At 34.7% G+C, this 23,015-nt stretch overlaps 1 protein-coding gene across 1 annotated transcript in view; it reads left to right on the plus strand.

Moving 5' to 3' along the window:
- The window catches only part of LOC136032705 (cadherin-like and PC-esterase domain-containing protein 1), a 277,185-nt gene that overhangs the window by 60,101 nt on the left and 194,069 nt on the right, over positions 1–23,015 (plus strand). The window contains exon 9 of the mRNA XM_065713010.1: positions 13,492–13,621. Coding sequence (XP_065569082.1) covers positions 13,492–13,621 — 130 coding nt within the window. The remainder of the gene's footprint in view (positions 1–13,491; positions 13,622–23,015) is intronic.

Consider the following 23,015-nt stretch of genomic DNA (forward strand, 5'->3'; position numbering starts at 1 on the left):
TTTTACAAATTTTTCTTTCCTCGAAACTTAAAAAGTATTTTTACGCTGCCAAAGTATGAACCAATGAAAACGGTTCAGAACGATTTTACCCCTCAAAAATAAGCAAAATAAGGGGCAAAGTAAAACACTGCTGAGTCTGATTTTAATACTATTATCAATAACGATTCAATACTATTTTTTACGAATTTTTCTTTCCTCGAAACTGAATAGTATTTTTACGCTGCCAAAGTCTGAACCAATGAAAATGGTTCAGAACGATTTTACCCCTCAAAAATAAGCAAAATAAGGGGCAAAGTAAAGCACTGCTGAGTCCGATTTTAATACTATTATCAATAACGATTCAATACTATTTTTTAAAAATTTCTCTTTCCTCGAAACTGAATAGCATTTTTACGCTGCCAAAGTATGAACCAATGAAAACGATTCAGAACGATTTTACCCCTCAAAAATAAGCGAAATAAGGGGCAAAGTAAAGCACTGCTGAGTCTCATTTTAATACTATTATCAATAACGATTCAATACTATTTTTTACAAATTTTTCTTTCCTCGAAACTGAATAGTATTTTACGCTGCCAAAGTTTGAACCAATGAAAACGGTTCAGAACGATTTTACCCCTCAAAAATAAGCAAAATAAGGGGCAAAGTAAAGCACTGCTGAGTCTCATTTTAATACTATTATCAATAACGATTCAATACTATTTTTTAAAAATTTCTCTTTCCTCGAAACTGAATAGCATTTTTACGCTGCCAAAGTATGAACCAATGAAAACGATTCAGAACGATTTTACCCCTCAAAAATAAGCGAAATAAGGGGCAAAGTAAAGCACTGCTGAGTCTGATTTTAATACTATTATCAATAACGATTCAATACTATTTTTTACAAATTTTTCTTTCCTCGAAACAGAATAGTATTTTTACGCTGCCAAAGTCTGAACCAATGAAAACGGTTCAGAACGATTTCATCCCTCAAAAATAAGCAAAATAAGGGGCAAAGTAAAGCACTGCTGAGTCTGATTTCAATACTATTATCAATAACGATTCAATACTATTTTTTACAAATTTTTCTTTCCTCGAAACTGAATAGTATTTTTACGCTGCCAAAGTCTGAACCAATGAAAACGGTTCAGAACGATTTTACCCCTCAAAAATAAGCAAAATAAGGGGCAAAGTAAAGCACTGCTGAGTCTGATTTCAATACTATTATCAAAACGATTCTACTATTTTTTACAAATTTTTCTTTCCTCGAAACTGAATAGTATTTTTACGCTGCCAAAGTCTGAACCAATGAAAACGGTTCAGAACGATTTTACCCCTCAAAAATAAGCAAAATAAGGGGCAAAGTAAAGCACTGCTGAGTCTGATTTCAATACTATTATCAAAACGATTCTACTATTTTTTACAAATTTTTCTTTCCTCGAAACTGAATAGCATTTTTACGCTGCCAAAGTCTGAACCAATGAAAACGGTTCAGAACGATTTCACCCCTCAAAAATAAGCAAAATAAGGGGCAAAGTAAAGCACTGCTGAGTCTGATTTCAATACTATTATCAAAACGATTCTACTATTTTTTACAAATTTTTCTTTCCTCGAAACTGAATAGTATTTTTACGCTGCCAAAGTCTGAACCAATGAAAACGGTTCAGAACGATTTCACCCCTCAAAAATAAGCAAAATAAGGGGCAAAGTAAAGCACTGCTGAGTCTGATTTCAATACTATTATCAAAACGATTCTACTATTTTTTACAAATTTTTCTTTCCTCGAAACTGAATAGTATTTTTACGCTGCCAAAGTCTGAACCAATGAAAACGGTTCAGAACGATTTCACCCCTCAAAAATAAGCAAAATAAGAGGCAAAGTAAAGCACTGCTGAGTCTGATTTTGAAACTATTATCAATAATGATTCAATACTATTTTTTCAAATTTTTCTTTCCTCAAAACTGAATAGCATTTTTACATTGCCAAAGTCTGAACCATTTTGACACATTTTTATTTCCGGTTCTACGTATGATCTGATCTTTCTATATTGATATTCTGGAATTACGCATTACTACTATTCAGGTTCCTAATAATTTCTGTTAAGTAATCATTTCAGTCTAGTAATAACCAGTTAATATAGTCATGTAAATTTACTGTTTCATAAGTACATCAAAAAGCCCCAATAGCTCACTAGGAAACAATAGAATCGTATTGATTTACCCCTTTACCAAAGCACTCTGGATTCTATGCTGCATAAGATTATGGTACAATTTCACCTCCTCTTATCGACTGAAAAACATAACAGTTCAGACTTAGACCCTCCACTAGAGTAAGAAACTGTACTCAAAAGAAAGTTTGGACTGAAGATGTCGGTATCCAGCCTGCCAAGCTATAAAATAAGAAGTGGTTTAGATTTAGGAGGATTTTAATCGTCGTTTTGCAGATGTTCTATTTCGCATCCTTAAATAGTAAAGTCAAGTATCCTCCTAAGCCGGATTTCACCTCTTCAAGATATGTTTCTAAATTTACTGCTCTACCGTCACGACAGCCGAGCCCTAATTGATATCGCATCTTTGGAGTTAGATTTTTCCCTATTATTCTCTGGCAACCTCAATTCAATCGAAATAGCGTTTCCTGAAATCTTAATGACCCATTTGTAAGCGTTAAATCATGCCCGTAATTTCACCACTGTAACTCCGTCAGGCATTGAAGCCCAAATTTGTTTACTAAAGAGTGAAAGAGAACCTATATATGATGGTCTGCAGCCTAAACACTGAAACTTGAGCAACTTATCCAGCTCTCAAATTAACTTGACACCTGGCAGTTCTATTCCAAACTTTTATCGCCTAACACTATGTAATCCGATGCCGAATCACAAAGGCCCAAAATCGCGTGATTTTTATCGTCCAATCACAGTTTTCTCAGTAATAGATAAACTGTATGAAAGGATCCTTTACCATGAAATTAGTTCAAATTGAGATCACAGTAACAACGTCTTCGGTTTTCGAGAATGTGTTGGTGTCAAAAATACACCCTCAGCCTTCTTTAGCTATCCATAATGGCCACAAATAATAAAAGAATGTATCAGTACATTTTTGGTGATAACATTGCTGAGGCTTTCGAATTTGTCCTGTATTCTCAGGTCATTTTATCTTTTTTAAGAAGTGAAGTGAACTCTTTTATTTGTGCATACTTATGGCATTGGTACCAGGCTGCAACAATGACCATAAGATCCGGAAGTTACATCAGTAGCTCTATTCCTGTTTGTCGTTGCGCAAAACAGGATCGGTTGAGAATCCTACAATTTAAAGCAACGTCATTCAGGATGCCACACGCCATACCTCCCCTTTTATTATGGAGCTTTACATAGGCTTAATACATCTTTCCTACACCGATAACATTCACTTCATGTCTAACGTGCATTTGTCGTTAAAATTAGCTGTGGATATTGTCTGCGCTAGATTAAATGAAAATAGACCCTCAGTCGTCCCATTGAAAACGAAATTTTGGTTTTTGGGTCCAAACAGCCTGCTAATCTTGTTATTCAGGTCGTTACCACCTGCAAACAATGCAGCGTCATTACCGCTAGTGCATTCTTTTCACTAAAATATCTTGGTCTCCCATTTGGTGTTTCTAATAAAATAATGGACCACTCATTATTCTCTGAAAGACATACTAAGACATTTTATGGATCACTTACTAAGGTTCAAGGGTATTTGACAAAAGTACCTTGGGTCGGGAATACCATTCGTTCTCTGTGTGTTTTTTCTCTGATGTACTCCTCTTGTGTGCATTTTTTTATTATATGAACAGAGGGAACAAACAAATTGTTATTATTATGCTGATATTGAGGAGGCTTAAGTTTGTGACGAGGGCACGACTTCACTTTGCGCAGTAAAGGACCTAGTCATACCCTTGTCTGCAAAATGCAGCTCTGAAACTTTTATCCCCACACTTTGAGAGGGATATGCTCCCTCATCCCAAAATAGACTCGAAAATTTCGCTTCTCAATATATCTCGTCTGGTCAATTTCGTCGACTTATGCAGGCATATGTTGACATGAGACCCAGTGTTGTCAGTTACTTGGTCAAAAGTTGCGCCACATGAAAATGCGCCGAAAGCTCTATTTTTCTAGTGACAATGCACCAAATGAACGATTTTCCCCCTCAAAAATAAGCCGATTCAAAAAATTCAATGTGTAACCACCTCAAAAAGCGCAAAAATGACACAAATGCCCCCCGTCTGGCCACTAAAGTGTCGTCATAAATAAGGATAAATGAATCGTCAACCAAAATTGCCTAAAGTGTGCTTAAGATAATGTTTGCTGAGTTATTTAAAATTCCTCAAAGACAATCTGGCCACTTTGATAATATCTGATTATATTAATGTTCTCCTGTTTATGGAACACGCTGCAGCCCCCTTTCTTCCTTTAGTTTTGAACGTGGTTTAGATATTATAGATGGCATTCATGTGAGCTTCAATCTATAAATAAGGATAAATGAATCGTCAACCAAAATTGCCTAAAGCGTGCTTAAGATATTTATTACTGAGTTATTTAAAATTCCTCAAAGGCAGCCTACTCTTAGTAAACTGAATTATTGAATGTAATCCCTTTTATTGAAGACCTGCTTTCTCATAATTTTTAAAGTAGCTCATCGGTCTTAACTTTAAATAGAACCTATGTCCGTTTAAATATATATTTCAGTAGAATTAAATTTTCCAAGCAAGAGCTTGACGAGTTCTACTGATTTTTTTTTTATTGTATCATTGTATATTATGTTTTTATACCTTACCCTCAACAATGATAAGCCCTGTTGCACTTGCTAGCCAAACAACAGCAAACATGTTGGCAAAAATTAACAAACATCAATAAGCGCAAATACCTGAGTATAAAAAGAAATAATGCCCAAGAAAAGAATGGGCAACGGCAGGGGGGGGGGATGTAAATTTGGGAATATAAGGTAATTATAAGGAAACCAAAGGAAAGAGAGCAGAATAGGAAAAAATGTGTGTTGCATTATTGTTGGCTGTCTGCTAATAGATTTTGACCCTAAATAAGGAAAATATAAGTTCCTAATGTGTGACTGAGTGACCCCTTCCCGGCTCTCCAAAGACATAGTTATTTGACCTTTTAACTATGCTGAATAAAATAGCTATCTCAAAATTTTGATGGGATGATTTGGGAAAAAGTCACTTGCGAGGGGGCTTAGTTGCCCTCCAATTGTTATGATCACTTAGGAAGGGAACTATAACTTTTCATACCCGTTAGAACAAGCCCACTCCCAACTTTATAGGCTCACTAGGCCGATACGATCACCTCTGGGAAAAAAATTAGGTAAACACGCATTTGTAATCTTTCTTCTGGCAAAAATAACAAAATTCCACATTTTTGCAGATATGAGCTTGAAACTACTACAGTAAGGGTTTGTGATACGCTGAGTCTGATGGTGTGATTTTTCATGAAAATTCTTTGACTTCTAGAGAGTCTTTCTCCTTTTTTCGAAAATCAGGCAAATTTTCTCAGCCTCGTAGCTTCTGATGGGTAAGACTAAACTCGATGAAACTTATATATTTGGAAATCAGCATAATAAGCCAATTCTTTTGATAGTATGGTTACTATTAAGTCGGTTCACTCCTTACTTACACTTCGTTACCACACACTGCTTAATTAGCCATCAAAATCTAAAGAGAGATCTTCGAAATATTGATCTTTTTTCTGCGTTACCAAAAGTATTGTATTCATAGAAGATAGTTTGAGATACCGATCCTTTAAAGCCCTGGTTAATTGCTTTTAAAATGTGTAAATTAATAATTGTAAGTTGATTAGTATTGTCCTACGTTTAAATTTCCATTTCAATTTTAGATAAAATATAGATACACTTAAAAAATTGGCGATGAATAGCAATTTTGGTGTAAATTCTTTGTCATTACCACTACTAGACAATTTCGGCTGGATGAAAAGGAGTATTATTGTTCGCTTGGGCGGAAATTCTATGAGACTTTTGATCTTCTACATAACTGAAACCATCAGAACCTCTACAATAGTATTTCCTCATTGATAATTGCATAACATACATTTGTTTAAATACACTGAAGTGCTTCATATAAGTAGAAAAAGAAAAATATTATCATTCGGTATTTGCCACCCCAAAGAAATTTCCTGGCGGGTTTTATGGTGGTCTTGCCTTTTTCACCTCTGTGCTGGTAAATATGGGAATGTAAAATTTTAGCTGTTTAGAGAAACATTTTTCATGAATTCCTTCTCCCTCCTACCTCTCTCAACATTTATCTGAAACCTTATGAAGAGTAACCAGGTCCATTAAAATATAATTTCTTAGGAATATACCTTACCCCCAGGTAAACAATGACTCGACCCCCTTCCTCATTACAGCTGATACTGAATTACAGATCACCAAACGTAGCCTAATTTCATTACAAATAAAGCGAATCAACTTGGTTTAATCTAGTTTTGCCACAGTGTGGCATTGCTTCGTTCGCAACTGGGAAGCCTGAAATATAGTTATTGATACTTTTAAATCAATTAGCTTCTCAAAATTTTGAATTGATTGCAAATTCGTCCTCTTGGAAGTAAAGTTGTAATTTGGTGTCCTAAAATGCCAGGAAACAAGACTTTCCCCTGGCACAATCTGTATGGTCACTTAAAAAAGAACTTTCTATTTACGTTTGAAAGAGCAGATTGCTTGCTTTTTTGGTGGTGTTTCCCCAATTTTTCAAAAATCAGGCAAATTTTCTCAGATTTTTGGTTTTGGGTGGGTAACAATAAACTGGAAGAATAATATATATTCAGAATAAGCATATAAAAACCAATATTGCCGGTGTAGCAATTACCATGAGAATTTCATTTTCAGTTTTGGTGAATATTGGCCCAAGTCACTTTTTATTTCCAGTTTTTTATCACAAGCTATATGATAAGACTCTTTTGTGACAATTTTTTTTTGGACCTGTTCATTTTAATTAGTTGAATAGGACAATAAAAAGAAAGAGTGTCAATTTGATAGCTGGATAGTTAAGTTTAAATTTTGTTTTCCTGTCACTATTCTATTTTTCTAAATGTCTGAATATATAAGGGATTTAAGTTTGAGAGGGAGAATTGTCCTGTTTTGAAAGAGGTACATTTTTCTGGCCGTTATAGAATCAAAACGTTGTATCTATGCAGGCAAGACAATTTTTGAGTATCTCTACTCCTTTGTAAATTATTCTAAGGCGTCGGAAATTACATAAAGACAAGTTATAATCTATTAAAGCAATAAATCTTTCTGTAATTTTGGTTTGAGCCTGATTTCCTTTTAGGATTAAATGCATAATAATTAAATATATTATTTATTAAATAAATTGATCACTTTGCCAAGAATCCTTGTCGTTTAAAATTTACTGTATTTTGTTCCATTTTACATGCAACTTAATTGCTCTTTTTATTTGAAAAGTTTTTTCCTAGAAGTATTTAAAAATAAAGTTATTCCTACGAAAAAGATATTTTGGAATATATTTCCTGTCACCCAACCACCACTGCTATTTTGGCGTCTGGTCCCCCTGGAAATTATTCTGCCGGCGCCCTTGAAAATGAACAGTATAAAAATAATCTATAAGCACGAAAAATACGAATAAAGTAAAACGAACAGAAGAACAGCTTCAAACGAAAATCAAAAGCTATTTTTTTTTTCTTTGAACCGTTTTATTTTTTATCACCAATGCAGAAGAATAATAAAATGCTGCTATATTTTGTTAACTTACCGCACAAATTGTAAGGTTTCTTACCAGCACTTACCAATGAACTTACCAGCTTCAACAATTTTATCATTAAAGTATTCCCAGGGATAAAACCTTAAGTGCATTCAGTCAAATCTTCACCGGCAAGGAATAAAAAAAAGCGGTTTTCGAAAAAATATCAAGAGAGGCTTATCCCGCGTTTGCAGTTGGGAATGTAACCCCTATTTGACCGAAAAGTCTATTGTGCTAAAAGTTGAGGCTGAGTTGAGCACGGTTGTTTGTAGTTTGTCTTGATTGAACGAAGTATTTATTTTATTTAGCTGTAATACAATATATCAAGAAATCTACGTTTATTATTATTACTTTTTTTGTAATTTTCTCCATAATCAGTAAGATCATCAGAAGGACCTATGATGAAGCTCTTGGAATTCTCGATAGTTTTCTTCTTTTTTTGGGGGGAGGGACTGGGTTAGGGCCTGGTTAATTCAATCCTTGTGCCTGAATATAGCATGCCAAAGAGTGAACATAGAAACAAAAAAATGCCATAAAAAAGTGCCATAAAAAAAAATAAATAAAAAAGTGCCATAAAAAATGCCATAGAAAGTAACCAACTTCGAAAATCTGCCAATGGGAAACTTCAATCAAGGATTTACATGATTATTGTAAAATCCAATTCACCCTCACAAGATCAACCAAAGCAAATTCAAGTAAAAATGAAGTCAAAATCAAAAGTGAACCGAGCCAAAGTTTCATTCAAGGGTAATCAAATCCTCTGAGAGCTCAAGCACACTTGATTCAACTAATCAGAAAAAAGAACTTTCTATAACTCCAAGGTAAAAGGCTTGAATTTCGTTGCTATACACCTGTGATGTATTTTGCAGGCCAATCACATCGTTCCTTGAGTGCATGTCAGAAAAAGGAAGCCAAATAACTCCACCTTTTGAAAAACTGGTTAGTTCTCCTGTGTGAAATTTATAACCAATGAAATGTCATATTTAACAAACATGTTTCTTCTTTGTGATATAAGTACAACATTTCAAAATAGAGATGAAACATTTTAATCGACAGTGAACAGATGCAAAAATTTTTAACTGGATATTTCGAACACATATACAGTGTACGGTGCATATGAACACTGTTTATGTGTTCGAAAGAGTCAGTTAAAAAATTTTATATCTATTTACTGTTGATTAAAAGGTTTCATCCCTATTTTGAACTGTTATACTTTCGTCATGGAGAGGCAGTGTGGTCTTCGAAGTTATCTGTGTGATATGTTAAGCAAGTAGATAGTAAGAACAGTTTTTGAGCTATTAACTGTTACAAGAAGTCTATCTGTGTCTCTGTGTTTCAACCCTGCTAAGTTATCATCCTTGTATAACCTGATGTTGAACCGAAGTTACAAGATCATATACTAAATATTCTATAAACTTCAAATGCACCGTTGCGTCATTGTCAGCTCAAATAGTGTCATCGTCTCCTAAATGACATCCATGACCAATTAGAGGTATTTTATTAGGCTAAAGTTAATTTTTTGCTTTGCCTAAATTTCTTATAAATTGACTTTTCTTTGGGTATATTTTGTCAAATCTGTCTTTTGATTGAATTCAGTTGGGTTGTGTGTCTCTAGGTTGATTTAGAGTGAGTTATATGAATGGTAAACTAATTGTAACAAATTAAAGTAAAATAAAAAAGATTAATAAAAAAGATCTCCAGATAGTTACGCAGTTGTCGGTAGTTGGGGGTGTAAAATATATAAAAAAGAATGGATTAAAAATCAGCAAAATATAAGCTTAAAACTTATGACAAAAAGCAGCTTAAGAAGATGCCGCCTTCGTTTGAAGGTGTTTTTGTCTTTTGGTATTCCAATGGTAATTAATATTCGAGTTTTTTTTGGATTAAAAGCGTTTTAAATTTAATTACCAAAATTCAATTCAATTTCAATTTAAGTAATGGTATTTAACCGTTTAAACCTGTTTTGGATCTTCAATTTCATGGTTCATAATGATAACAAATCATAACAATGATTTGTTGTCATTGAAGAAAATGTGGTAAAACGCTAGAGTCTTTATAATTTTGAAAAAATCAAAAAAAAAGTAAATCAGAAAGCCTTTACATATAGTCTAGAGTTATATATAGGCAGTTGGGAAGGCTGAGACATAAATGTGACTGCATTGATTGTCGTTTTTGAAAAGAACGTTGAGTGGCAAATCTAGTGGTATGTTCTTGGGCTTGTGAATTAGTCAAACATTCGGTAAATTTACGACTCTGGTCTGGATTTGTTTTTCCTGTTTGAATTTTTCACAAGACAAACTTTACATATGTTGTATTTTGCTGAATTGAATTTTTTTCAGTAAAGGTTTTTCGTAAATCCAGTTTATTTGAGAAGTTTAATTGACGTGTAAAAAATTCGGTGAAAGTAATATTGCGTTTGTTTGTATAGTTTTTCTTTAAAAAATAAATTTTTTAACATAATAAAGTAAAGTTGTGCTGTATTTTAGAAGTAATGCTTATTTTAAAGGAGTCTTTATAATTTTGAAAAAATCAAAAAAAAAAGTAAATCAGAAAGCCTTTACATATAGTCTAGAGTTATATCTAGGCAGTTGGGAGGGCTGAGACATAAATGTGACTGCATTGATTGTCGTTTTTGAAAAGAACGTTGAGTGGCAAATCTAGTGGTATGTTCTTGGGCTTGTGAATTAGTCAAACATTCGGTAAATTTACGACTCTGGTCTGGATTTGTTTTTCCTGTTTGAATTTTTCACAAGACAAACTTTACATATGTTGTATTTTGCTGAATTGAATTTTTTTCAGTAAAGGTTTTTCGTAAATCCAGTTTATTTGAGAAGTTTAATTGACGTTTAAAAAATTCGGTGAAAATAATATTGCGTTTGTTTGTATAGTTTTTCTTTAAAAAATAAATTTTTTAACATAATAAAGTAAAGTTGTGCTGTATTTTAGAAGTAATGCTTATTTTAAAGGAGTCTTACATTTATTTGACCATCCATTGAAAAAAAAAATACTTCTTAATATCATGCTGAAGTCAGTCTCTAATTAATCCCCAAAGAATTCGAGCGAATCAGTCCCCAAATACTTATTAATTAACTTTGAGGTCAAAATTAATTATCCTGGATCGAGTCGCCTGGAAACTCAATTCAAAAAGACAAATTCAGGATCCCCAAGGAACGGGATTAAGTGATTCTCAATGTCTATTGGATTAATTACTATCCAGCTATTTGGGACACACATGGAGGAAACTTAAATGTATTGTGAATGAATGACTGCTGTTGTTGCATATACACCTCCCAAAACAAAAATAATAAAATTTGAGTTAAATAAAAGAATAAAAACTAAGAGAAAAAAAATAACAAAACGAAAAGTTAGCATCTAAGAAACAAATATACCTCATGGACATGAATATCATATACTTAAAAAGACAAATTAGCATTTTCAGAATAAATAAACCTAATCACCAACGTAATCCTTGAAATGGTTTATAATGGAAACATTTTCAGAATAATGTAACCCTCAAGTGGACTTGGGAAAACTGACCCCCAGAAAAGAGTTCAAAATAAATGTTTCTGTAACAGTTAGTTAAACTAATTTGAGACACAAAATGGATTTTTTCTTGGAGTATTGAACTAAATTCTTATGTGCTAAGTGGGAAATTTACCAGTTGTAAACAATTGAACGAATGGACTTTTTCTTAAAAATCAATTAAAGTCCTTTCGAAGAACTTTAAAAAGTTACATAGACAAGATTTCCAAAACAATTCGAAAATTTAAGTATTTTTTTGAGTTAATGAGTTTTCCAAAATCCTTCATTAAATGAACAATCCGAGAATACGAAAGGAGCTTTTTTCATGTTTTAGCCAAAGTTTATATTCTGATGTCCAAATTATATCTCATCTCATGTTCGACCATCTTAATAACCATCTAAATTCTAATTTGATTTTAATCCCACTTTTCCTCCTGATGCCATAATTATTTTTCGCCAAAAAATTTCGCAAGAAGAAAATTTGCTGTTAGCTGCAACCACAAAAAAATTCAAGTAACTATAAGTCTTTGCCAAAGTTAAATCTATAATGTTTATAAGCATTTTCAAAAAGAGCTATGAAATATTAGTTTAAAAATCTTGCGAAAAATTTCGGCAAAAATAATACTTTTGACACAATGGTACTGAGACCTAATTATAACCCTGCTAATGTGTTTCCAGTAGTACAGTTATCTACAAAAGCATTCAAACCAGGAAGGTGATTAGGGTAAGAGGACAATAAGGCCTGAATCCTCCCTAAAATCCTTGATTTTCCAAAATTCTTGGGCACTTCTTACTCAAATTGACAATTTTTCATTCCCTCTTCCCCCTCCCCAGAAATATTCTCGCGTAGATTTTTGATTCAAAGACTTAAAGATCTTTGATATCTATTGAAAAGAAATTCTCATGTCTCTTATCTTAGTTTTGTTACTGGGCCGTCTACTCATTTTGTTTCCTAGAACCAAGTCTATTTCAAAGAGAAAATTTTATCTCGATTTCAGAAATCCCATAAGCCTCTTAAGCTTCTTTCCATTTACTGATGGATAAGATCCAAATCGAATTAAATTGAGTCCTTTAGTCTTGTAGAAATTTTCTTCTGAAAATTTTTACCAAAAAAAGAATATGAGAATTAGACTTGGAATGTAGGAAAGAAGAGGAAATTTATGTTAGAAATTTTTTGATTATATAATAACAGAGCAATTTATTTAATGCAATAGGTCATTTATATTGTTGTAAAAGTATACTATCAAGCACAGAGAGATATTTACCATAAAAATTGTGCTCTACATGTTATATTACAGCACAAAAAGGGGAATCGTGCAGCGATTTGTGCAGTATGGTGTTCACAAGCCTTTCTTCACTCTCTACACAATCCCTCCCCTCATGGTATTATTACTGCTCCAAAAAGTATCATAATGATACTAATAGTTGATGTAGAAATGTACTGCTTATAAGGACCAGGGTCTTTCCCCCTCCCCCAACTGTACAAGATACAGCCTGCAACCTCTTGAATATATAACTGTTGGTACTTGTATACGTCTGATCAAGATAGGAAGGAAATAGCCTGTAAGTTGGAATAAGCGACTATAAACGAAAACTTAGCTTCCGATTTACTGAAAGCTAAATAGAATGCTTAAAATCAAAAGTTTTGAGTTAATTTTCCTTTATAATGCCTGTGTAAAGTTCTTCATCTAAATAAAACCTGTTTCTCTGACTAATAATAATAAAATATCAAAATATAATGAAAACATAATACTTTAAAACAAATTTGGGCTAGTTGTTTGTACATTAGGGGGATGGGGGTAAAGTATAGCGGGTCTGTATGCAAAATGTGTTAGGTACAATTTTTTTTGGAATAGAATGATGCCAAAAAAGGTGTTATCAACTCCTATAGTACATTGGAAAATGGACTGCCATAATATCTGTGCGTCAAAGGACCAGATATGAGGGCTATCACATGATGTATTGTATTATTTCTCTGACAACATGAATAATTGCGCAATATAAGATAACTCATCATTCTTGAAATTCTCGGAAACATAATAAGAAATTCTAAGCGTCCCAATATAACTTAAGTCCCCAAAATTCAAAGTCCACAAAAAACAAAACTCTAATTCCCGAAATTCTAAAATCCCCGTTCTTAGACCTGACCTGATGGCTTTAGACCTAACTTCAGATTCTATGGTTCTTTAATATGTATCAAAACTGCGAGTATTATTAGTTAAATACCAATCAATGAAAGATATTTTTTTCAGACCTGTGATTGGCTAATAGACCAGAAGTTTAATTGCGGTATGCAACGGTCAAACTATGCTAACTGGTCAGTATTCGTGGATATTTTAAGAAAAAGAAAAAGTTGTGGACTCGAAATAGACGGCCATGATGGTAAGTAGCACCTTGTTCCTTGTGCTACAAACTTTAGAAATATACTTTGTTCAAGAAAATTAACTAAATTCAAGTCTAAATTACCACTTATTTTAGAATGTAAAGAGACAACAAGTTTTAATTATTCACATATAGCTTACATTTTTGTGAAATGGAAGAAACTTTAATCAATCAATCAATCAATCAATTTATTAATACTAAAGAAAACTATTACAAAAGTAAATCAATTAATAGGCCCAAGAAGCTATGCTTGTAATGGGCCACAGAGAACAAAAATAAAACACTTATAAAATATATACAAAAAAAAAAAAAAAAACAAAAAAAAAAAAAAAAAACACTGGAACAAGACAAGATTTAAAAGGAGAGAAGTGACATACAAATTGGGATAGAATTAAAAGAGAGAGAAAAATTATTTAACTGGAAAGACCCGACGAAATAATGCCTTTGCAGAAAGAAAAAGAGGGACATCCAAAGGGATGGAGTTCCATAATAGAATTGACTGATATACAGGAGACCTCTGAGCTGCTGTAGAGGATCGTTTTGGTAAAATAAATCGTCGAGAAGAATTACGCAAAGAAGAAAAGTACCCACCTGAGCCTGTCCTTGAGAAAAACTGCTGCAGGGTCGGTGGAAGAGTACCTAGAAAAGCAGAATGCGCAAGATAAAGAGTACTTTTACCTATAATATGATTCAGCGGAGCTATTCCAGTATCATTATAAAGATCAGAGGAAGGGTAAAGCCGAGGGAGAAGAAAAGTAGCCTTCACTGCCCTATTTTGGGCTCTTTGAAGTGAGCAGAGAAGAGATTTATTAGTATTGCCCCAGACAGAGCAGCAATAAGAAAGGTAAGGATGAATAAAAGCATGATAAAGAGAAACCTTAATATCAGGAGGAAGAAATGAATTAATCCGGTGCAACATTGAAGACTGGCGGAGGACTAAGGAACGGGTGTGAGTTATATGCGGTTTAAAAGAAAGAAAACAGTCAAGATACACACCAAGAAGTTTCACCATAGTAGCTTGTGGTATAATATCATTCCCAAAAGTCAGGGTGATTGGCTCCCGTACGTCTCTCATGCGGTAAGGGGTCCTAAAGTTGACAATGGCACTCTTTCGACTGTTAAGAGCCATACCATTTGACCAGCACCAATCCTTTACTTGATCAAGAAGACCTTGAACTATAGAAGTGGCAGATGGCAGGTCCACCGCAGCAATGAAAAAATTACTGTCATCAGCAAAAAGAACAGGGTGAACATGGGGATGAAGACCTTCAACAAGATCATTAATGTAGATTAGAAACAAAAGTGGTCCAAGCACAGAGCCTTGTGGGACACCTTTCAATACAGGCAAAGTAGTGGAAGAAGTACGGTTAATTCATTTGTTATTGAAGTTCAGCTGGCTAGCCCTTCTGCTTGTTTTCTTCAACTTTAGCGCCTCCTTTGCCTAACGAAGTGCTGATGGCAAGAAGAGCCGCCAGTGTGACACCTGGTGTGCCCCTGCCCAGATGTCTTCCAACTAGACATAGCTTAGATACCAATATACAGTTATGAAAACTCAATTTATTTTAGGGACACAGTACGCGGTAGCGATGCTAGCGGCTGGAGACAGGAAACTGGTATTGGTATCTAATTGGTAACAGGAAACTGGTATTTGTATCCAAGCTGTATATGCAACAAAACAAAATTGCGTTCCATCCCATGGTGTGTACGATCTACGCGTCGGAGCGCGGGCTTGGAGGAGGCGCCAAGTTCAGAGCTCTGTGCCAAAAGCTTCTCATTTGCAAGATAAGAGTTTTCATAACTGTAATTGGTATCTAAGCTGTGCAACTCTTGTAAAGATGCCTGGAGATTTCAGAGGTCGGTGATGCAGCTACCTCTTAGGGTTTTTTCGATCTGCCTCTTCGCATGAATTTAACTGGTCACCACTGATGGAGACGATGAATGAATACGATCTTGGTGTGCCAATCTTGAGTAGAAAAAAGGAGCTGCGTTGGAATGATGACAGACCACTTCCCAGTAAACATTCAGATGACTAAGATTTGAACCTGTGAACTCCCTTCGCTAGAAAGAATGAATATATACGAAGGAACACAAGACAAAAAGCGCAATATGAATATCATGTGGGGATGATAGTCCATTTTAGAAAATTATGTTTTATTCATTGTATGTATTTACCTTAAACAATGGATTTATTTTTTAATCGGCTTCAAAGATAATCGGTAAGAACAAAGAAAAGAAAAGCAGCTGACGGAAGGATTTCAGCTTAAAATCGGATAAAGACAAAAAAAGCAATACTAAAAAGAAAATTGAATATTAAAAAGTTAAAAATACTAAAAAAATATTAAAAGTGTTAGATTTCCCCCTATTTTTATCTATTTATGTTCTTTTGACAAGGCTACCCATGCTATCCACAATTTTTCGTATTTTAACGGCAGCTATGGGCCAAGGCTATCATTTTAATAATCATATTGAATTAATTATAAACTGAAATTCCATGTAGCCTATAATTTCAAACAATTTGACGAATTTTGATATCTTTGAAAAAAATATGTCAGGTACATTTAAAAGAAGTCGGAGAGTCAAACTGAAAGCTGGTATTAAAAGAATTACGAAGGGCAACCTTTTAATTACCAGTTATAATGTCTTTATGATAAGGAACTAATGTAGCTAATACATAAGGAACCACAGTAAATATTGACTTGACATCTTTTCTCCTGTTAGTTTCGTTACCTGTTGTTACAACAGCTCGAACCTGTTAAAACAAAATAAAATAGTTTCAGCACAAAGATTGCTGAGAAGGCAATTTATTTTGACGAATACAAAGCTTGTATTTTGCAATACCAGTAGTCAAGATCTTCCCCACTGTGAACAATCGTGCATTACAATCCTATTGAAGACATAAAAATTTCATGTTTCGTTCACCATGCGGTTTTAAACTCGACCATCAAGTTGGATGATAATCTGACCTGCTGCAATAATTCAAAGGAAAAAAAGAATAAATAAATCACTATGACCCTAGCCAATTATATGCTTGTGGAATGTGCTCTTATCTGGTTTTGTATATACATTATTATTTTGAAATAAAATCTCTATATTTGTATTTGTAATGTATTAGTCCTTGCCGGCCGACTGTCTCGGGCCAAACGAAAAGCAGGTCGTCCACGAATAGAATAGGAGGATACCGTAAGGAAATGTTTAAAGGAAATGAGAACTTCTTGGGAGATTTTAAAGAGGGAGACTCTAAGTTGATTGGTACGGAGGAGGAGCGTGCGTAGCTGTGTTGGTCTCACATTAATTGGTGCCACAGTGAGGTGTTAGTAGGAGTAGTAGTAGTATTTGTAATATATATTTGGGAAGAGTCACATAATTTCTACCCCACCTTTGATTCTAAGAAGTTTCAAGTTCTCCTTTTGTCATTGACTGAGGTTTTTCATGTGACAGTGAACATGTCGCATCAGCTAATTGCTGCGTATGTAGCCAATTTTGTGAATGTATGAAGAAATATAGCTAGGGTATGCATATATATTTACTCACGAGAAGGGGTAAGCGCTTAGTTGCAGGATAAACACAAAAATTAGAAAACAAGTGAATTTTCTGAACATTGCTGGGAAAACCTTGAGATTATGTTGATTGTCTACTCGAAAGCCTCAAGTCCCCGGCTTCCAGGTCCTTCTTCACTGTACTGTGAAAAGCCTTGGTTTGTTGCCGTGCTTATTTCCCATTGGTCTTTATGTTTTTTGAGATAGAAGGTGCTACACCTCTCCAAACACCATTTCTCTCCAAGCATCAGACCTCTGTCTATCTTTTGACACAATGTCGTACATTGTCGTCGACATTTTCTTCAGTAGAAATTCTGGTTAAATTTAAGAACTTAAGAGTTCAGGTACTAACCAGGGGGCTTTACCGAGCCCAAGCTGGCTAAGTCTCCTTCAACTATAATGGCAGAGAGTGGAGGCATTTGGTTGCAAATTGTCACCAATCGCTGGTGCCTATTCTCCGGCTCGGATTGGACTGTAGATGGCTCGCAAGCAGCTGAATTATAATCCTAATTACAAACACAATACATAAATATAGTCAACAAACAAAAGGAATGCACTTCATACAAAAATACAGATGAAATTTGAAATTTCATAATTTTCCATCGTCCTTATATTTCATTGCATCCCTCGGTGATATGAAGTGAAGTTTAGTTAAGTTGATCCTAATGAAATTAAATAAAAAAAGAAACGTTTTTTTAAATGAAAGTAAGGAGCGACATTAAAACTTAAAACGAGCAGAAATTACTCCGTATATGAAAGGGGTTTTTCCTCCTCAACGCACCGCTCTTTACGCTAAAGTTTGACTCTTTCTCTTAACTCTACTTCTTGAAACAGTAAAAAACTTTAGCGTAAAGAGCGGGGCGTTGAGGAGGAAAAGCCCCTCTCATACACGGAGTAATTTCTGTTCGTTTTAAGATTTAATGTCGCTCCTTACTTTCATTTAAAAAAACTTGTTTTTTTTATTTAATTTCTGGACGTTTTAATTAATGCATGTTTTGATCTTGGCTCTCCGCACATAAATAGTTAAAACGAAAATTACATATTTTATTTTTTTTTGGCTAAATGGCTTTCTTATAGTTTTAATCGGAAGATTTTGAGAAAAAAGAGAGAGGGAGGAAGCCTAGCTGCCCTCCGATTTTTTGATTACTTGAAAAGGCAATTAGACTTTTAATTTTTTTACGAACATTTTCATTAGTAAAAAATAGAAGTAATTTACGAATTAACTTACGTAACGAACTTCTATATTTGCATGTTTTATTGCATATATGAGGGAGTTCACCCCTCGTCGATACCTCGCTCTTTACTCTAAAGCTTAAATTTTGTCCCAATTCCTTAATAATGACCCTTGAATCACAAAGGCCGTAGAATATATAGTTGAAATTACTAAAAATACTTTAGCGTAAAGAACTAAGTAATACGAGGAAGTAAACCCCTCATATGCATAATAATTTCGGCTCATTTTAAGTTTTAATGCTGCTCCTCGCTTTCAGTAGAAAAAACTTCTCATATTTATGTTTTCATTGTTTTTTTTAATAATGCTAAAAAATCCTGCGCCCCCTTCATTGAAAGTCTCTTTCCCCATGAGAAGTTTTTCCAGGGAAAGATCCTCTCACATAACCCCCCCCACCTCAACTCTCCCTCCCAAACCAAAAAACTCCCCCCTGAAAACGTTCGTACACTTCCCAGTAACCATTACTATGTGTAAACACAGGTCAAAGTTTGTAACTTGCAACCCTTCCCACGGGGACTGCGGGGGAGTAAGTCGTCCCCAAAGACATAGTTATTAGGTTTTTCGACTATGGTGAATAAAATGCCACTATAGCCACTATGGTGGCCATCTCAGAATTTTAATCCGGTGACTTTGGGGGAAAAATGAGCGTGGGAGGGGGCCTAGGTGCCCTCCAATTTTTTGGACACTTAAAAAGGGCACCAGAACTTTTACTTTCCGATATAATGAGCCCTCTCGCGACATTCTAGGACCATTGGGTCGATACGATCACCCCTGGGAAAAAAACAAACACATAACAAAAAAAAAACAAATAAACACGCATCCGTGTTTTGTCTTCTGGCAAAAAATGCGAAATTCCACATTTTTGTAGATAGGAGCTTGAAACTTCTACATTAAGGTTCTCTGATACGCTGAATCTGATGGTGTGATTTTCGTTAAGATTGTATGACTTTTAGGGGGTGTTTTCTCCTATTTTCTAAAATGAGGTAAATTTTCTCAGGCTCGTAACTTTTGATAGGTAAGACTAATCTTGATGAAAGTTATATATTTGAAATCATCATTAAAATACCATTTTTTTATGTAACTATTGGTATCAAAATTCTATTTCTTAGAGTTTCGATTACTATTGCGCCGGGTCGCTCCTTACCACAGTTCGTTACCACGAACTGTTTGATATATAAAAATATGATCAAAATGCAATACTTAAGTAACAAAGTTATGAAAACTACAACGAAGAACTATGGTAGGGGGAGGGGACACAGAACACATTACATTAAAGACCTAACCGAACCAATATATGGTTACTATATATTAAATATTTAATAAAAGAAATAACTATAGAAATAATTATAGCACTTAACAAAAAAAAAAATAAGAATCACTTCAAAAAAAGTACTAACATAAAGTCTACCTAAACGGTAATTAATTTTTTTTGTATATTTAAAACATATAGTTTATAGTACCAGTAGTCAAGACATACCCCACTGTGAATAGCCATGTATTAAATTCCAATTGAGGACTCAAAAATACCATGTTTCGTTCATCATGCAATCTTAACCTCGACCATCTAGTTGGGTGACAACATGTCATTAATGATGGTAATGTCCTTCATTATACAGTTCTGAGCGATATTCATAGTTGTCATCCTGTCTCTCAAATTACAAACTAAATTTGTGATGTTCAACTTTTGCTATATTTAAATATACCATCTCAGCAGTTTTAACCATGGGAAGAAAAGATTTACGCACTTAAAAGGTCAAAGAAGTAGAATTATTTTTGAACTGAGAATTTTTTTTAATTGCTGCAATTTTATTGGTCATTTTTCTAAATGAATTATTACTTTCGCTATTTTATAATAGCCCCCCCCCCCTGAGTAAAATACATTACCTTATACATTGTTGCTAATAGCCAAACAGGATATCGCGCCGAATGATTTTTTTTTTACTTCTTAATGAGGCTAAGCTTGCGCTAAAAAATGGAAACATAGGATTGTTGATCCAATAATATTTGTTTACATACAAAGATTTGGACCCCTCTCCCTTTTCAAGTATCCCCTTGTTCTAGATGAATCTACCATTTGTGTAATTTCAGCTCCCAATTTAGTTTTAGCGTTTCCATATGCTTTCTTGTTAAAATTACTTAAACGATTAAAGGAGTGGAATTAAGTCATATTTTCAAAATGATTATCTTTTAATCTTTGCAATTTTTTGTAGGACAATTTATATTAAGTGAAATGGCCAAAATTATCATTTTGTATATATCTGGAGCAGTGGTTCCCAACTGATTTTGGCCATGCATTTCTAAAATTATGATGCCCTCCTTGTGATACTTAACTTTCGTTTATCAAAATTTTATGCAAATTCCCCTGAAGCCAGAATAATAGGGCATTAACTTAGCATCATCTGTTACCGGATCATCCTCTAGGCTTATTTCAGACAAATAGAAAATTTTATTTGTGTGCAGCACCTTTTATGCATTGCGTAACGTCATTGCAATACTATCGTGCATTTTTTTTTTGCTCTTTAAATGTATATGAATGTGACACCATTCACATAATAATTTTTTTTTCAAAATTAAGGTTCTAGAATATAGTCAGCCGGAGGGTGCACTTCCTAAACATGACCCATCAAAATGTCGCCATGCCCCACCGGTGGGGCCTGTGCCCCACGTTGAAAATCACGGATCTAGAGTCACTCAAAAACGGAAAAGTAAAACCACAAAGCTAATTGTGAAGCCCAAACAAAAATTTTATTTGACTTTGTATCTTCCCTTTTTGTTTTACTTTACTTCAATGTCTTAAATTTCACTTCGATCGGCCGGGAGGGCAATGTGTAGTTGGAGGCGAGCCATTTGACGCTTCCCGATTTTTGCCCCCAGATTTCACATATATATATATATATATATATATATATATCATTCATCAAAATGAAAAATCATTATCTTTTTCATACCCTCTGACTGAAGTTGGGTTTTTGGTACCTGGGATGGTGCCCTTAGGGATCAAAAATTGGGCTAGCTTTTTGCTAATATTATAACCCAAAGGGTTCTAAAATCCGGATAACAGCGTTTTAATTCTGGTACCATATACAAACGAATAAATAAACCAGGGCATGGTTTTGTCTCTCTGAGCATGAGCAGCTCTATCAATTAACATATTTTTCAGCGTTGACAATTTTTTTAAGTAGGTTCCAAAGCAAAGGGACCTCTGGAAATCCTTTTCCTGCGTTTTTCTAAGTTACAATAACTGGGAATACTTCTTATAACAATTTTTTTTTATTCTTATTACTTTTAATTTATGGCTCTTGGGGGGGGGGAGTGGCGGTGGTACATCACCGAAAAGTTGCTCCTTATTTTCTTCCATTAATCTTAACCACTAATGATGGATGGATGGCCGAGTGGATTGGTGCCCTGGATTGAGGATCCAGAGGCGCCATTTGGGGGGGGGGTCAGGGGTGGGCAAATGCCCACCCCAGATTTTCCAGGGGGCCCAAGCTTCCACCACAAAGGCCCTTTTCCGGCCATAATTATCCATTATGTCCAACATAATCCATTCTGTTCAAATGATTTGAACTAACTGCACGGCTATTAGCCAAAAGAGCGTAATTACCTGACGACCCTTGGGGTAATTACGCTATTTGCTATTAATCATAGTAGCCTAAACTTTGAAAGTAGGTTAGATTCATAATAAAAGTCCCAAGTTCTGTCAAATGCCCCATGCCCACCCCAAGATTTGGCCCAAATGGCGCCTTTGTGAGGATCCATTGCATAAGAGGGCGAGGGTTCGAATCCTAGTGTACCTAAATATTTAATTTGGGACGGGGGTCAGTGGCTTGACTCTGTAAGCACAGCCAGAGTCGGTCCAGCTCTAAATGGGTACCTGAAGAAATCTGGGAAGGTAAACAGGAAAGGTGTGCGAAAGCACCCCAACCCCCCTTCCTCATTGCATTTCCTGGCTGAAGGGCCAAGAAACGAGATCAGCACCACCAGTAGGGACTCTAAAGTCTAATGACGTATTCTTTACCTTTACCCTCTAATGATGATATAATTAGCTTTTTATTAATAGCAATTATTCAGCCAAGAACAAGTATTTAAAAAAAGATGATTATCATTAACTGCCACTATTCCTGTTACCTTTTCACTAGGCCTGCTTCTCTATTACCACTGACTGCAGCCATTTGTTTTGCCTGGTCGCATATAGCTATACTTTTTATAAATTATCAGGGATCGATTCAAGTAATAAATCTATTTCAATATCAAAGCCAGCAATGCAAAACTGGTTTGGAAAGAAAATTGCCAGCAGGGCAAACTCTTTGCCCTTTGTCTTTCCTATCGTCATTAAAGGTACTTAAAGTTGTCCGAAGCAGACAAAACCTGCTACTTAAATCCGCTTCTCTTTCATCATTGAATGCCATGATTCCTGTTATATAGTTTAACTTGCCTAAACAGCGATGCTTTTTCTGTATTATCAGGAATTTAATCAGATAATAAATCTATAATAATGCTAAAGCCAACAAGGCAAAACTGATTTTGCCAGAATTGGTTTGGAAAGAAATTTGCCAGTAAGGCAAACTCATTGACTTATGTATTCCTTGTCGTCACTAAATGTATCTTAAGTTGCCAAAGTAGGCAA

The sequence above is a fragment of the Artemia franciscana genome, chromosome 11 (genome assembly GCF_032884065.1).
Source record: "Artemia franciscana chromosome 11, ASM3288406v1, whole genome shotgun sequence".
NCBI lineage: Eukaryota > Metazoa > Arthropoda > Branchiopoda > Anostraca > Artemiidae > Artemia > Artemia franciscana.